The following is a 15718-nucleotide window of genomic DNA, read 5'->3' on the forward strand; positions in this document are numbered from 1 at the left end:
AGGAACAGAGTATTTTCTCTCCTTTGAAGCAGTCTTCAACGTTGCAGCAGTCTGCAGAAACTCAGAGTCAAAATGAAAGCTCGGCTCCGAAGCGAAAAGACAATGAGTGCGTGCGCCCGCTTCCTGTTTATACTCACGCTGTGGGGCGGGGGCGCATGGCGCTTTTCACGCACACCAATGTTCATTGGCTCGTTCTGTAGACACTCGAAGTTGATAGGGCTCCCTGAAGTGATCCCATTATGTCACCACGTCGACGTCACGTCGAACGTGAGCGACTGAAAGGGAACCACACTTATCTCACAATTATCAATTTGTAGCATTAAAAGAAGAGGCATCATATCGATGTTCAGTATGGTTTACCACAAGGCTCAGTACTAGGACCGTTTCTTTTTACACAGTACATGCTACCTTCGGGAGATATCATAAGAAAGCATACCGTTAGCTTTTACTGTTATGCTGATGATACTCAGCTCTATAATTCTTTGCGGCCTGACTAAACTTATCAATTCACAAAATTAACAGAATGCACTAATTTCCTACTACTAAAAAATTAAGGAAAAAAAAAAGGTTTTAACTATTGGGCAAAAAACCTCTGCAAGTATTAACCTAAAACACTAACACTTGATGGTTTCTCTGTCAAGTCTTTGTCTTCAGGTAGAAACCTGGCAATTTTATAAAACTGCATTTTTTTCATCTTAAAATTTTATCTAAATTACGACATATGCTTTCAATGTCAAATATGGATCAGTTAGTTCATGCGTTCATGACATCAAGGCTAGACAAATTTCCTCTCGAGGACAAATAAAAATCAAATCAAATCAATGCTATTATGGATGGTAATCCCTTGCTTAGTTGGGTACACTTAATATTCAGCAATATTATTGATTTGACTGCACTGACACTATTGGATGAGAAATCAACTTAGCTAGACGATGACATCACTGTTTTCTGCAGATCTGCTTTATAGGTGAATTGAACTCATTGCATAATTTATGTACTTTACACATTTATTGAACCAAAATGAATCACTGATAAATCAAAGTGGCTTTACCCTGACCATGCTACATTTGTTGTTTTAGAGAGTGATAAACTCTTCGTTCTCTGCTAAAGGAAAACACAAGAACATTTTTAATATAATTTTCCAAGACAACAACAAGATTTTCCAGGACATTTTACATTCTCCAGGACTGAAACATTAGCCATCAATTTTCCAGGATTTTCAGGACACGTGGGAAGCCTGTAAGGGTTTTATGTGTGGAAATGTGTCCACATTGAGTACATATGTTGGCATATCTGTTGGCAGGTCAATGCGCTCTCTCCACTGTCCATTTCTATGTGGGCATTAGCAATTTCCTCATGTGAGAAGTTCTTGCAACACAGTTTGCAGGTGAAAGCAGTCTCCGTGTGACGACTTATGTGGGTATGAAGGTTTTTTTTATGCCTGAAACTCTGTCCACACTGAGGGCATGTGTACGGCTTCTCTCCAGTGTGAACTCTCATATGGACGGTCAGGTTTTGTTTTTGAGTGAAACGTTTTCCACACTGTTGGCACGTGAAGGGCTTCTCTCCGGTGTGAACTCTCGTGTGGTCACTAAGACTTCCTTTATGTGTGAAACGTTTTCCACATTGAGGGCATGTGAAAGGCTTCTCTCCAGTGTGAACTCTCATGTGGCTTTTAAGGCTTCCTTTTTCAGTGAAACTCTTTCCACACTGATCACAGGTGAAGCGACTGATAGAGCTGGTCTTCTGAGATCTTTTTTGTGAGGAAGTCTTTTCAGTTCCTCTGGGTTTTTCTCCATTGATGGAATCACACTGTTTCTTCTCATAGTGATCTTCAACTAGTACTTCACTCTCCTCTTTCAGCACCATCAGGTCTAAAGCAGAAGACAAAAGCAGCAACTTAATAATAATAAAACTTTAAAAAGTTTTATTATTGTGTTAACAGGCCAATGAACTGGGAAAATAGGACCTTTTCATGTGTTCATTATGTGACTTATAAATCTGGGGAACATAGGATTTCCCAGCGTGCCACAGGGCTCAGTATTAGGTCCCCTGCTTTTCTCCTTGAATATATATAATGCAGATTTATTATATTATTATTTATTATTATGCATGTTTTATATTTCCTTAAAACCTAAAAAAACTATAGTGTTTTATTGATATTAGAGCAGAATCCACTGATCAATGAAAAAAGCCTTAATTAATAATATTGGAAACAATCATTAATGAATTTTATTATTAATAGGTTTGATATTGATAGGCTTGACAGATGCACGTGTTAATAGTTTTGAGACGTAACACTTTACGCATATATATTCTTACACACTAGCATCATCAAGTGCCAAGTAGTTGTTTTCATTAAAGGGTAATCTACACAGTGTGATCTACAGTGCCTAGCATAAGTGAACACATCCATGCTAAAGTTGAGTAAAAAGAGGAATAAAAAGATCATCTTTTGGAAATTGATCTTAATGCCTTAATGTAAAAAATGAGGAAAAATCCAACCTTTAAGGACACCAATTTTCTTTGTGAATGAATAATGTACCGTAAATAAATAAATGTTCTTCCTTAAAATACAGGTTGCGTAAGTCAGGACACCCCTATGTTAAATTCCCATAGAGTCAGCAGATTTTTATTTTTAAAGGCCAGTTATTTCATGGATCCAGGATAATATGCATCCTGATAAAGTTCCCTGGCCTTCGGAATTAAAATATTCCACATCATCACATTCCCTTCGCCATATCTAGAGATTGGCATGGGGAACTTTCCATAAGATCATCTCTCAATGCAAATCAAACCAGCTATTAGCCTAACTGAAATATCACCATGCCGATCTCTAGTTGTTAATTAAGGCATTAAGATCAATTTCCAAAAGATGATTTTTTTATTCCTCTTATTAGTCAACTTTAGCATTCGTGTGTTCACTTATACTACCCACTGTATAATATCAAAGATAAATTAACTGTATTTTATATTTAATTCAAGTATGTTTTTGACTGAAGTATTTAATTCTGATGTGACAGTTTAAGGTTTGTTGTTGTGTAGTTCTAAGACTGTGTTTATAGCAGGGATGCAAACACATGTATGGTCAAAAAAGAGAGAGGTTATCGAAGCCCTCGCCCCGTGGCAAATATCCATAATTGTGATGAATTTAATCCTTTGTAAGTTATCATTTTGCAGTGTAAGATTACAGTTAACACCTTTAAATATTACATAAATGTATTGTGTATTTTTATTAAACTTAATGAGTGTATAAATTAGCAGCAAAAAGTAATTCTTGAAAAAATCTGCACAGTAATTTTATAAAAACTAAACATGTTAATACAAACAAATTACTATTAGTACTCTTAAAAAATACAATCATGCAATCATACATTTCACAATTTTATATTTATATATGAATGTCAAGAATTCAGATGTGTAGGCTATATATTTATATAGCCTACACTACACTACACAGAAATAATATACCATTAAATTATACTTATTTTAAATGTATTGTGCAGGATAGGTATAAAAAATATATAGGCTTTTAATAATCTTTCAGTGCGCAAAACCATGAACGCTTCAAAACAGAGCGCACAAAGCGCGTATGCGCATCGCGGGTGCAGAATGATGTGCTCAAAGCAACACGGAGTCACAGTGTGCAGCGCTGCGCAAGTGCGCATTTAAAAGTTCACGGCACAAAGCGAAGAAATGTCGAGAGCACAGATCCTAGTGTATATCTGTCCAACAGTTTATTGATCATTTGTTTCTTCACAGTTTTAAATTCCAGTTATTGTGCGTTTGATGCCGATTCATAGTCCTTGCCGTTTAAAAAAAGCAACAAACATAATATACAAATACACAAAATAATGTAATTTTATGCAAATCCACAGCCTTTTATCTATAGATCAAGCACTATAATGTGAATATATCATATTGGAGAGAGTTTTACCGTGCATCCTGCTGTAACCGGACGAGGCGCGCGCGCTATTTGAATGCTGAATGGAGAATGATTGACAGCCGCAGAGGAGGGAAAACGAGTTTCTGTTAACTTTAATTTAAAGTTTTAAATTAATTAAAAAAATTTAAAGAGTGAGTCGCCACAGCGGGCGACTCACTTTCCTCACACAGCGGGCGACACACATCGGGCGACTCACTCTCCTCAGCGAGCGACTCACTTTCCTCACACATCGGGCGACTCACTCTCCTCAGCGAGCGACTCACTTTCCTCACACAGCGGGCGACCCATTCTCCTCAGCGAGCGACTCACTCTCCTCACACAGCGGGCGACCCATTCTCCTCAGCGAGCGACTCACTCTCCTCACACAGCGGGCGACCCATTCTCCTCAGCGAGCGACTCGCTCTCCTCACACAGCGGGCGACTCACTCTCCTCAGCGAGCGACTCACTTTCCTCACACATCGGGCGACTCACTCTCCTCAGCGAGCGACTCACTTTCCTCACACAGCGGACGACCCATTCTCCTCAGCGAGCGACTCACTCTCCTCACACAGCGGGCGACCCATTCTCCTCAGCGAGCGACTCACTTTCCTCACACAGCGAGCGACCCATTCTCCTCAGCGAGCGACTCACTTTCCTCACACAGCGAGCGACCTATTCTCCTCAGCGAGCGACTCACTTTCCTCACACAGCGGGCGACCCATTCTCCTCAGCGAGCGACTCACTCTCCTCACACAGCGGGCGACCCATTCTCCTCAGCGAGCGACTCACTTTCCTCACACAGCGAGCGACCCATTCACCTCAGCGAGCGACTCACTTTCCTCACACAGCGGGCGACCCATTCTCCTCAGCGAGCGACTCACTTTCCTCACACAGCGGGCGACCCATTCTCCTCAGCGAGCGACTCACTCTCCTCACACAGCGGGCGACCCATTCTCCTCAGCGAGCGACTCACTTTCCTCACACAGCGAGCGACCCATTCTCCTCAGCGAGCGACTCACTTTCCTCACACAGCGAGCGACCTATTCTCCTCAGCGAGCGACTCGCTCTCCTCACACAGCGGGCGACCCATTCTCCTCAGCGAGCGACTCACTTTCCTCACACAGCGAGCGACCCATTCACCTCAGCGAGCGACTCACTTTCCTCACACAGCGAGCGACCCATTCTCCTCAGCGAACGACTCACTCTCCTCACACAGCGGGCGACCCATTCTCCTCAGCGAGCGACTCACTTTCCTCACACAGCGAGCGACTCACTTTCCTCACACAGCGGGCGACTCACTCTCCTCAGCGAGCGACCCATTCTCCTCAGCGAGCGACCCATTCTCCTCAGCGAGCGACTCACTTTCCTCACACAGCGGGCGACTCACTTTCCTCACACAGCGGGCGACTCACTTTCCTCACACAGCGGGCGACTCACTTTCCTCACACAGCGGGCGACTCACTTTCCTCACACAGCGGGCGACTCACTCTCCTCAGCGAGCGACCCATTCTCCTCAGCGAGCGACCCATTCTCCTCAGCGAGCGACTCACTTTCCTCACACAGCGGGCGACTCACTTTCCTAACACAGTGGGCGACTCACTTTCCTCACACAGCGGGCGACCCATTCTCCTCAGCGAACGACTCACTCTCCTCACACAGCGGGCGACCCATTCTCCTCAGCGAGCGACTCACTCTCCTCACACAGCGAGCGACCCATTCTCCTCAGCGAGCGACTCACTTTCCTCACACAGCGAGCGACTCACTTTCCTCACACAGCGGGCGACTCACTCTCCTCAGCGAGCGACCCATTCTCCTCAGCGAGCGACCCATTCTCCTCAGCGAGCGACTCACTTTCCTCACACAGCGGGCGACTCACTTTCCTCACACAGCGGGCGACTCACTTTCCTCACACAGCGGGCGACTCACTTTCCTCACACAGCGGGCGACTCACTTTCCTCACACAGCGGGCGACTCACTCTCCTCAGCGAGCGACCCATTCTCCTCAGCGAGCGACCCATTCTCCTCAGCGAGCGACTCACTTTCCTCACACAGCGAGCGACTCACTCTCCTCACACAGCGGGCGACCCATTCTCCTCAGCGAGCGACTCACTTTCCTCACACAGCGGGCGACTCACTCTCTTCAGCTGGCGACTCGCTCAGGCTGCGTTGACCTAATATTATAATAAAATCTCTACCAATTTAAAATACTGTGGTGGTGCAATAACTAACAGTAAAATGTTAAATTTTTGTGTTGTAAAAGTCATTTATTCTGAACCAATCATCTTAAATTGATTCTCATTGGATTTTTTTTTTACATTTATAAAGGCAATTTCCCCCTAACTATCATCTTTCATGTCAAATTCTATACATTTTAACTCACTATATATGGCTTTTACCAATCAAATTGACTAGTATCAACAAAAAAATAAATAGTTCCCACTGCGGAGAAAACAGAATCTGCATTAGAGGTGGCATTTATAAAATAAAATAAAAAAACCCAAAACAAGCATAAAAAACATTGTTTAACCACTTTAAAATAAACACCGTAAAGCTTCTATGGATTTTATCAATTATCTTTAAAATAGAATATTCTGAAAAAGTGACTTTGCATTTTTGCTGATTCACATTGGTATCAAAATAGGTAAAACACATTTCATAGTTACATACACCATTATGTTTTTGTAAATATCACATTAAACACGAAACAACCAAGATAAATATATGTCTACCTCAAATGTAACACTGTAGCATATCTGTACATCCGCATCAGCGGAAAAAACATTATCTCATTCACGGCTCTGATTCATGGTAGAGATAAATGCATGTAGGCTACACAGGTAACCGTGAAGACACTGAATTTAACAAAACACAGCTGTCATAATAATCACAAATACACTTACATTGCTGTAAATTAGTTTTTATGAATGAATGGCTTGCTCTAACTGTTGCTCTGGTCTTTGTCAACAACACACGCTTGCACCCCCTGCTGGTGAGGTCGACTAACAGCAGACGGAGATTATGCTCGGTAATCTACTGCTTTTCCTGCAGTTCCTCGATGTCAACGTTGAATTTACTGTTGAATTTGAACCACTGAATTTGTGGCAGCAAATTTGCTAAGCGAAATAAAATGGACCGAAAATTGCCTGTTGAATATTATAGGTTGTATTTTTAATCAGTTTGAATATTTTGGAAGTGAAATATGAAAGGTGAATATGGGTTATTGAATTTTGATTAATGAAAATGTGTTTGAAATGTTTTGAATTGAAATATTCACAGTTTAAATATTCAACCAAATTGAATTTCAGCCCATAAAATGCAAGCCCTGAAAATGCAATGCAAGCATGGTTTATGCAATGCATTATTTTTTCCAAGTAGTGCAATTCAACAGGCTTTTTTGTTTCAAAAACTTTTGGCATTATTTTACTGGCAGCTGCACTAACGCAGCCTACATGAGTGAGTCGCCAGCTGAGGAAAGCCCGCTGTGTGAGGAAAGTGAGTCGCCCGCTGCGTGAGGAAAGTGAGTAGCTCGCTGATGAGAGTGAGTCGCCCGTTGCGTGAGGAAAGTGAGTTGCCCGCTGAGAAGAGTGAGTCGCCCGTTGTGTGAGGAGAGTGAGTCGCTCGCTGAGGAAAGTGAGTCGCTCGCTGAGGAGAGTGGGTCGCCCGTTGTGTGAGGAGAGTGAGTCGCTCGCTGAGGAAAGTGAGTCGATGCGTGAGGAGAGTGAGTCGCTCGCTGAGGAAAGTGAGTCGCTCGCTGAGGAGAATGGGTCACTCGCTGTGTGAGGAAAGTGAGTCGCTCGCTGAGGAGAATGGGTCGCCCACTGTGTGAGGAGAGCGAGTCGCTCGCTGAGGAGAACGGGTCGCCCGCTGTGTGAGGAGAGCGAGTCGCTCGCTGAGGAGAATGGGTCGCCCGCTGTGTGAGGAAAGTGAGTCGCTCGCTGAGGAGAGTGGGTCGCCCGTTGTGTGAGGAGAGTGAGTCGCTCGCTGAGGAAAGTGAGTCGATTCGTGAGGAGAGTGAGTCGCTCGCTGAGGAAAGTGAGTCGCTCGCTGAGGAGAATGGGTCGCTCGCTGTGTGAGGAAAGTGAGTCGATGCGTGAGGAGAGTGAGTCGCTCGCTGAGGAAAGTGAGTCGCTCGCTGAGGAGAATGGGTCGCTCGCTGTGTGAGGAAAGTGAGTTGCTCGCTGAGGAGAATGGTTCGCTCGCTGTGTGAGGAAAGTGAGTCGCTCGCTGAGGTGAATGGGTCGCCCGCTGTGTGAGGAGAGCGAGTCGCTCGCTGAGGAGAATGGGTCGCCCGCTATCTGAGGAGAGCGAGTCGCTCGCTGAGGAGAATGGTTCGCTCGCTGTGTGAGGAAAGTGAGTCGCTCGCTGAGGTGAATGGGTCGCCCGCTGTGTGAGGAGAGCGAGTCGCTCGCTGAGGAGAATGGGTCGCCCGCTGTGTGAGGAAAGTGAGTCGCTCGCTGAGGAGAATGGGTCGCCCGCTGTGTGAGGAATGTGAGTCGCTCGCTGAGGAGAATGGGTCGCCCGCTGTGTGAGGAAAGTGAGTCGCTCGCTGAGGAGAATGGGTCGCCCGCTGTGTGAGGAGAGCGAGTCGCTCGCTGAGGAGAATGGGTCGCCCGCTGTGTGAGGAGAGCGAGTCGCTCGCTGAGGAGAATTGGTCGCTCGCTGTGTGAGGAAAGTGAGTCGCTCGCTGAGGAAAGTGAGTCGCCCGCTGTGTGAGGAAAGTGAGTCGCTCGCTGAGGAAAGTGAGTCGCCCGCTGTGTGAGGAAAGTGAGTCGCTCGCTGAGGAAAGTGAGTCGCCCGCTGTGTGAGGAAAGTGAGACACCCGCTGTGTGAGGAAAGTGAGTCGCTCGCTGAGGAAAGTGAGTCGCCCGCTGTGTGAGGAGAGTGAGTCGCTCGCTGAGGAAAGTGAGTCGCTCGCTGTGTGAGGAGAGTGAGTCGCTCGCTGTGTGAGGAGAGTGAGTCGCTCGCTGAGGAAAGTGAGTCAACCGCTGTGTGAGGAGAGTGAGTCGCTCGCTGAGGAAAGTGAGTCGCCCGCTGTGTGAGGAAAGTGAGTCGCTCGCTGAGGAAAGTGAGTCGCCCGCTGTGTGAGGAGAGTGAGTCGCTCGCTGAGGAAAGTGAGTCGCTCGCTGTGTGAGGAGAGTGAGTCGCTCGCTGAGGAGAATGGGTCGCTCGCCGTGTGAGTCGCTCGCTGAGGAGAATGGGTCGCTCGCTGTGTAAGGAAAGTGATTCGCTCGCTGAGGAGAATGGGTCGCCCGCTGTGTGAGGAGAGCGAGTCGCTCGCTGAGGAGAATGGGTCGCTAGCTGTGTGAGGACAGTGAGTCGCTCGCTGAGGAGAATGGGTCGCTCGCCGTGTGAGTCGCTCGCTGAGGAGAATGGGTCGCTCGCTGTGTAAGGAAAGTGAGTCGCTCGCTGAGGAAAATGGGTCGCTCGCCGTGTGAGTCGCTCGCTGAGGAGAATGGGTCGCTCGCCGTGTGAGTCGCTCGTTGAGGAGAATGGGTCGCTCGCTGTGTGAGGAAAGTGAGTTGCTCGCTGAGGAGAATGGGTCGCTCGCCGTGTGAGTCGCTCGCTGAGGAGAATGGTTCGCTCCCTGTGTGAGGAAAGTGAGTCGCTCGCTAAGGAGAATGGGTCGCTCGCCGTGTGAGGAAAGCGAGTCGCTCGCTGAGGAGAATGGGTCGCTCGCTGTGTGAGGAAAGTGAGTCGCTCGCTGAGGAGAATGGGTCGCTCGCCGTGTGAGGAAAGTGAGTCGTTCGCTGAGGAGAATGGGTCGCCCGCTGTGTGAGGAAAGTGAGTCGCTCGCTGAGGAGAATGGGTCGCTCGCCGTGTGAGTCGCTCGCTGAGGAGAATGGGTCGCTCGCCGTGTGAGGAAAGTGAGTCGTTCGCTGAGGAGAATGGGTCGCCCGCTGTGTGAGGAAAGTGAGTCGCTCGCTGAGGAGAATGGGTCGCTCGCTGTGTGAGGAGAGCGAGTCGCTCGCTGAGGAGAATGGGTCGCTCGCTGTGTGAGGAGAGTGAGTCGCTTGCTGAGGAGAATGGGTCGCTCGCTGTGTGAGGAAAGTGAGTCGCTCGCTGAGGAGAATGGGTCGCTCGCTGTGTGAGGAAAGTGAGTTGCTCGCTGAGGAGAATGGTTCGCTCGCTGTGTGAGGAAAGTGAGTCGCTCGCTGAGGTGAATGGGTCGCCCGCTGTGTGAGGAGAGCGAGTCGCTCGCTGAGGAGAATGGGTCGCCCGCTGTGTGAGGAGAGCGAGTCGCTCGCTGAGGAGAATGGTTCGCTCGCTGTGTGAGGAAAGTGAGTCGCTCGCTGAGGTGAATGGGTCGCCCGCTGTGTGAGGAGAGCGAGTCGCTCGCTGAGGAGAATGGGTCGCCCGCTGTGTGAGGAAAGTGAGTCGCTCGCTGAGGAGAATGGGTCGCCCGCTGTGTGAGGAATGTGAGTCGCTCGCTGAGGAGAATGGGTCGCCCGCTGTGTGAGGAAAGCGAGTCGCTCGCTGAGGAGAATGGGTCGCCCGCTGTGTGAGGAGAGCGAGTCGCTCGCTGAGGAGAATGGGTCGCCCGCTGTGTGAGGAGAGCGAGTCGCTCGCTGAGGAGAATGGGTCGCTCGCTGTGTGAGGAAAGTGAGTCGCTCGCTGAGGAGAATGGGTCGCCCGCTGTGTGAGGAGAGCGAGTCGCTCGCTGAGGAGAATGGGTCGCCCGCTGTGTGTGGAAAGTGAGTCGCTCGCTGAGGAGAATGGGTCGCCCGCTGTGTGAGGAGAGTGAGTCGCTCGCTGAGGAGAATGGGTCGCCCGCTGTGTGAGGAAAGTGAGTCGCTCGCTGAGGAGAATGGGTCGCCTGCTGTGTGAGGAAAGTGAGTCGCTCGCTGAGGAGAATGGGTCGCTCGCTGTGTGAGGAAAGTGAGTCGCTCGCTGAGGAGAATGGGTCGCCCGCTGTGTGAGGAAAGTGAGTCGCTCGCTGAGGTGAATGGGTCGCTCGCTGTGTGAGGAAAGTGAGTCGCTCGCTGAGGAAAGTGAGTCGCCCGCTGTGTGAGGAGAGCGAGTCGCTCGCTGAGGAGAATGGGTCGCTCGCTGTGTGAGGAGAGCGAGTCGCTCGCTGAGGAGAATGGGTCGCTCGCTGTGTGAGGAAAGTGAGTCGCTCGCTGAGGAGAATGGGTCGCCCGCTGTGTGAGGAAAGTGAGTCGCTCGCTGAGGTGAATGGGTCGCTCGCTGTGTGAGGAAAGTGAGTCGCTCGCTGAGGAAAGTGAGTCGCCCGCTGTGTGAGGAGAGCGAGTTGCTCGCTGAGGAGAATGGGTCGCTCGCTGTGTGAGGAGAGCGAGTCGCTCGCTGAGGAGAATGGGTCGCTCGCTGTGTGAGGAAAGTGAGTCGCTCGCTGAGGAAAGTGAGTCGCCCGCTGTGTGAGGAAAGTGAGTCGCTCGCTGAGGAAAGTGAGTCGCCCGCTGTGTGAGGAAAGTGAGTCGCTCGCTGTGTGAGGAAAGTGAGTCGCTCGCTGAGGAAAGTGAGTCGCCCGCTGTGTGAGGAAAGTGAGTCGCCCGCTGTGTGAGGAGAGTGAGTCGCTCGCTGAGGAAAGTGAGTCGCCCGCTGTGTGAGGAAAGTGATTCGCTCGCTGAGGAGAATGGGTCGCTCGCCGTGTGAATCGCTCGCTGAAGAGAATGGGTCGCTCGCTGTGTAAGGAAAGTGATTCGCTCGCTGAGGAGAATGGGTCGCCCGCTGTGTGAGGAGAGCGAGTCGCTCGCTGAGGAGAATGGGTCGCTAGCTGTGTGAGGACAGTGAGTCGCTCGCTGAGGAGAATGGGTCGCTCGCCGTGTGAGTCGCTCGCTGAGGAGAATGGGTCGCTCGCTGTGTAAGGAAAGTGAGTCGCTCGCTGAGGAGAATGGGTCGCTCGCCGTGTGAGTCGCTCGCTGAGGAGAATGGGTCGCTCGCTGTGTGAGGAAAGTGAGTTGCTCGCTGAGGAGAATGGGTCGCTCGCCGTGTGAGTCGCTCGCTGAGGAGAATGGTTCGCTCCCTGTGTGAGGAAAGTGAGTCGCTCGCTAAGGAGAATGGGTCGCTCGCTGAGGAGAATGGGTCGCTCGCTGTGTGAGGAAAGTGAGTCGCTCGCTGAGGAGAATGGGTCGCTCGCCGTGTGAGGAAAGTGAGTCGTTCGCTGAGGAGAATGGGTCGCCCGCTGTGTGAGGAAAGTGAGTCGCTCGCTGAGGAGAATGGGTCGCTCGCCGTGTGAGTCGCTCGCTGAGGAGAATGGGTCGCTCGCCGTGTGAGGAAAGTGAGTCGTTCGCTGAGGAGAATGGGTCGCCCGCTGTGTGAGGAAAGTGAGTCGCTCGCTGAGGAGAATGGGTCGCTCGCTGTGTGAGGAGAGCGAGTCGCTCGCTGAGGAGAATGGGTCGCTCGCTGTGTGAGGAGAGTGAGTCGCTTGCTGAGGAGAATGGGTCGCTCGCTGTGTGAGGAAAGTGAGTCGCTCGCTGAGGAGAATGGGTCGCCCGCTGTGTGAGGAGAGTGAGTCGCTCGCTGAGGAGAATGGGTCGCTCGCTGTGTGAGGAGAGTGAGTCGCTCGCTGAGGAGAATGGGTCGCTCGCTGTGTGAGGAGAGTGAGTCGCTCGCTGAGGAGAATGGGTCGCCCGCTGTGTGAGGAGAGTGAGTCGCTCGCTGAGGAGAATGGGTCACTCGCTGTGTGAGGAAAGTGAGTCGCTCGCTGTGTGAGGAGAGCGAGTCGCTCGCTGAGGAGAATGGGTCGCCCGCTGTGTGAGGAGAGTGAGTCGCTCGCTGAGGAGAATGGGTCACTCGCTGTGTGAGGAAAGTGAGTCGCTCGCTGTGTGAGGAGAGTGAGTCGCTCGCTGAGGAGAATGGGTCACTCGCTGTGTGAGGAAAGTGAGTCGCTCGCTGTGTGAGGAGAGTACGTATACAGATCCACCGCTGGCCTATCAGTGGGAAAGTCAGTATCTAGTGGCTGTAGTATAGTGACTTCCTACGACGAATCATTAGTCCTATTTTTGGACCTTCCGTCCCACCATATAAATAGACTTCTGTCCCTCACATTAAGCTATGGAATGGCTTCAGATGACTTTGTGAAATTATAATAAGACCCTCTCAGTCTCAGACCCAAGTCACCCAAACTGACGGGAAAAAAGCGTGAGGCGCCTAAAAGCGCGCTGTTTGCATCCCTGTTATAGTTTGGAGAAAATGGCGAAATGTGTTAACAATCAAGAAAAACTGTAAAAAGGTATTGAGATCGGGATGAATGTCCTGTTTCCATCTGTAATGGTTTTGAACAAGATATCGTCATAAACTGATAATACTTAAAGGTAATTTGGCTTAGAAGGAACAAGAAACCTGGAGTAGATATCCCTTTAATGTTACACAAAATAATTGTTTTGTTTACGCTATTTCTATATTGTTTTTTCCTAATTCCTGTATTATAATGTGTGACATGTCGTAATAATGAATGTCCAATGTAGAAGTAAAAGTTTCTCAGATGCTGTATTTGTCTGGTCATGTGATCTCAACACCAGGCGACCCGCTCCATAACTAATAAAACTGCTTTAATTAGGACTCTCATTATTTGTATTGCATATATTGTTAATGGAAGATAATCACTGTGAATTGGATGAAGGTGCACGAACCCACTGTGACAAAATGGACACATAGATTGAGACAGATATACATATTTGAGAAGATGACTGCAGATTTGCAGAAGTGGGCATTAGTTGAAAATTTGCAGGAAATAAATAGTCTTGATATATGTTAATGTTTGAACAATGCAGATAATGTACTGGTATGTGGTGCATTCTCTGAAGTGGTGTAAAGGATTTGTGTTTTTTTTTTTAACTCCTTTACATGATTAATATTACATGTAAATGTTAGGTAACAGTGCTTTGTTTATAAGAAAAGTTCAATAAAAACAGTTAAAAAAAACATTAGGACACTCTTTAGAAATTAGGATTTCTGTAGAGCTGGATATATAAAAAAGGATCAGCGTTGAGAACGAAACTAACCTGTGTGTTCCTCAGTCTCTTCTTGCTTCACTTCAGTCCTCATGTCTTCAATCTCCTCTTTAATAAACGCCATCTTTATAATAGTGCGTCACAGATGCTTTCCCAGGAGTTTGGACACACTGTCATGTTTGAGATGAAAATTATTAACAGAAACAAAAATAAATCTCAATCAGTTCCCTAGTTCAGTGGTCACTGGCAACGGAGTGAGAGTTATAGTCAATGGCCTTAAATCTAAATATACACAAATCATACAAAAAGTTCATGAGCAGGATTTTATGATTTATATTTGGCATTCAATTATTTGTTCATCACATGTAATAATTTAAACTTTCATGAAAACATTTGCAGTTGGTTTGTAAAAGTTGTCATTGCACATTAAAGGTAGGGTAGGCAATTTCGGAGAGGCTAGCATTAGCAAGCTAGCTTTGAAAGCATAACACTAATGTCCACTACAGTGGAAAAAAATCGCTCAGTGCCAATAAACAGCGCTAATAAATTGAGAATCACGTTTCTTTTTGTTTCAAACAGATCACGATTCTGAAAAATAGCATGTAATTAACTAGAGGTTTTGACAAAACGTTAATTGCTGTAGTCTATTTAGAATGTTTAATTAATCTGAATGAATTAAAAAAAAACAGTTTAATTGATTTAATGACTCACTAAATAATAAATAATTCACTTGGTTCGGTACTGAATGAATCAGCATTTTTAAACTAATCTCTTGAGTGAATGACAAATACACTTTTTAACAGTCACTTGTCGCCATCTACTGGTGTAACAATGTAAATGATACAATCTTTATTTGAAGTGGCAAGTTACTTTCAAAAGATAATTTACTCTATTTTAATTTTGTGATAATATTAATATCTGCAACACAAAACCAACGAAACTGTGGTTGAAAAGATCTGTGATTTTGTCAAATGTTTAACAGACACAGGCTGTCATTAGGAATGAGATCACGTGGGTGTTTGAATCGAGATCGCCAACTTTTTGCAACGATTTATACATGGTTATAATAAAAAAATTGGTAGATAATGAATGCAAAACAGAATTGTATTTTTGTTTTTTTTTGTGTAATGTTTATTTAACCAGGAATTTGTGACAACATTACCTGTAACTGGGACATAATTTGTTTATAAATAAATAAACAAACAAACTTCATGAGGTGTGATGGAAATACACAGGAGGACATCGGACCGAATGCAATGATTGGACAAACATTTTGTGGTCCTGAGACTTCCACGGAAGATATATGTACATGTTTTAACATTTACACCACTTCTAATATTGATTGATATCAGGATGTAAAAAAGCGTTTCAACCAGAATAGCAGAAAGTGTTTATGAAAATGTTCTCGTTGCATTTAAACTGTTCTGACCAGCAGGAGTCCGCGTGCGGTGAACCGAGCGATTCGAATCACTGAATCATTTGAATGATTTGGTTCAATTGACTCGGAGTTTAAAAAATCAGATTTTCTCTCATAACTTATTTCCAGTATCCAAATTCGTGTTTACGATAAACTGATTCACGTTATAGAGAGCGAAATGAGACGCACCTTTTTCTGTTACTCATGTATGGATGAGATTTACTCACAAAAAAAAACTTAATTCATGTTAAATAAAACATTACAACATTTCATTAAAAAATATATTAAACTATGTTACATCGCTTTTAAAAACGATTGAACAGTTTGCATTGATTCAAAGACTTTAAATGCAAAACCACGAACCTTTCCTCAGAAACAGACAGACGCAGGAGTGCGGCGCTGCTTTATGACGTCACACCACCAGATCAACATAAAAGTCCCGTTCTCTCTCTCTCTCTCACACA

At 46.9% G+C, this 15718-nt stretch overlaps 1 protein-coding gene across 1 annotated transcript; it reads right to left on the reverse strand.

The window, feature by feature from the left end:
• Positions 1–994: 994 nt before the first annotated feature.
• LOC143733227 (uncharacterized) lies at positions 995–15718 on the reverse strand. The gene is made up of 3 exons (XM_077224852.1): positions 15618–15718; positions 13889–14007; positions 995–1874 (listed from the first exon to the last, which is right to left on the reverse strand). The coding sequence occupies exons 2-3, from the start codon at positions 13959–13961 to the stop codon at positions 1249–1251; spliced, it is 699 nt and encodes a 232-aa protein (XP_077080967.1). The 5' UTR covers positions 13962–14007; positions 15618–15718; the 3' UTR covers positions 995–1248.

This window comes from Siphateles boraxobius, unplaced genomic scaffold (genome assembly GCF_051911475.1).
Source record: "Siphateles boraxobius isolate OS27281-9 unplaced genomic scaffold, OSU_SipBor_1 92, whole genome shotgun sequence".
Classification (NCBI taxonomy): domain Eukaryota; kingdom Metazoa; phylum Chordata; class Actinopteri; order Cypriniformes; family Leuciscidae; genus Siphateles; species Siphateles boraxobius.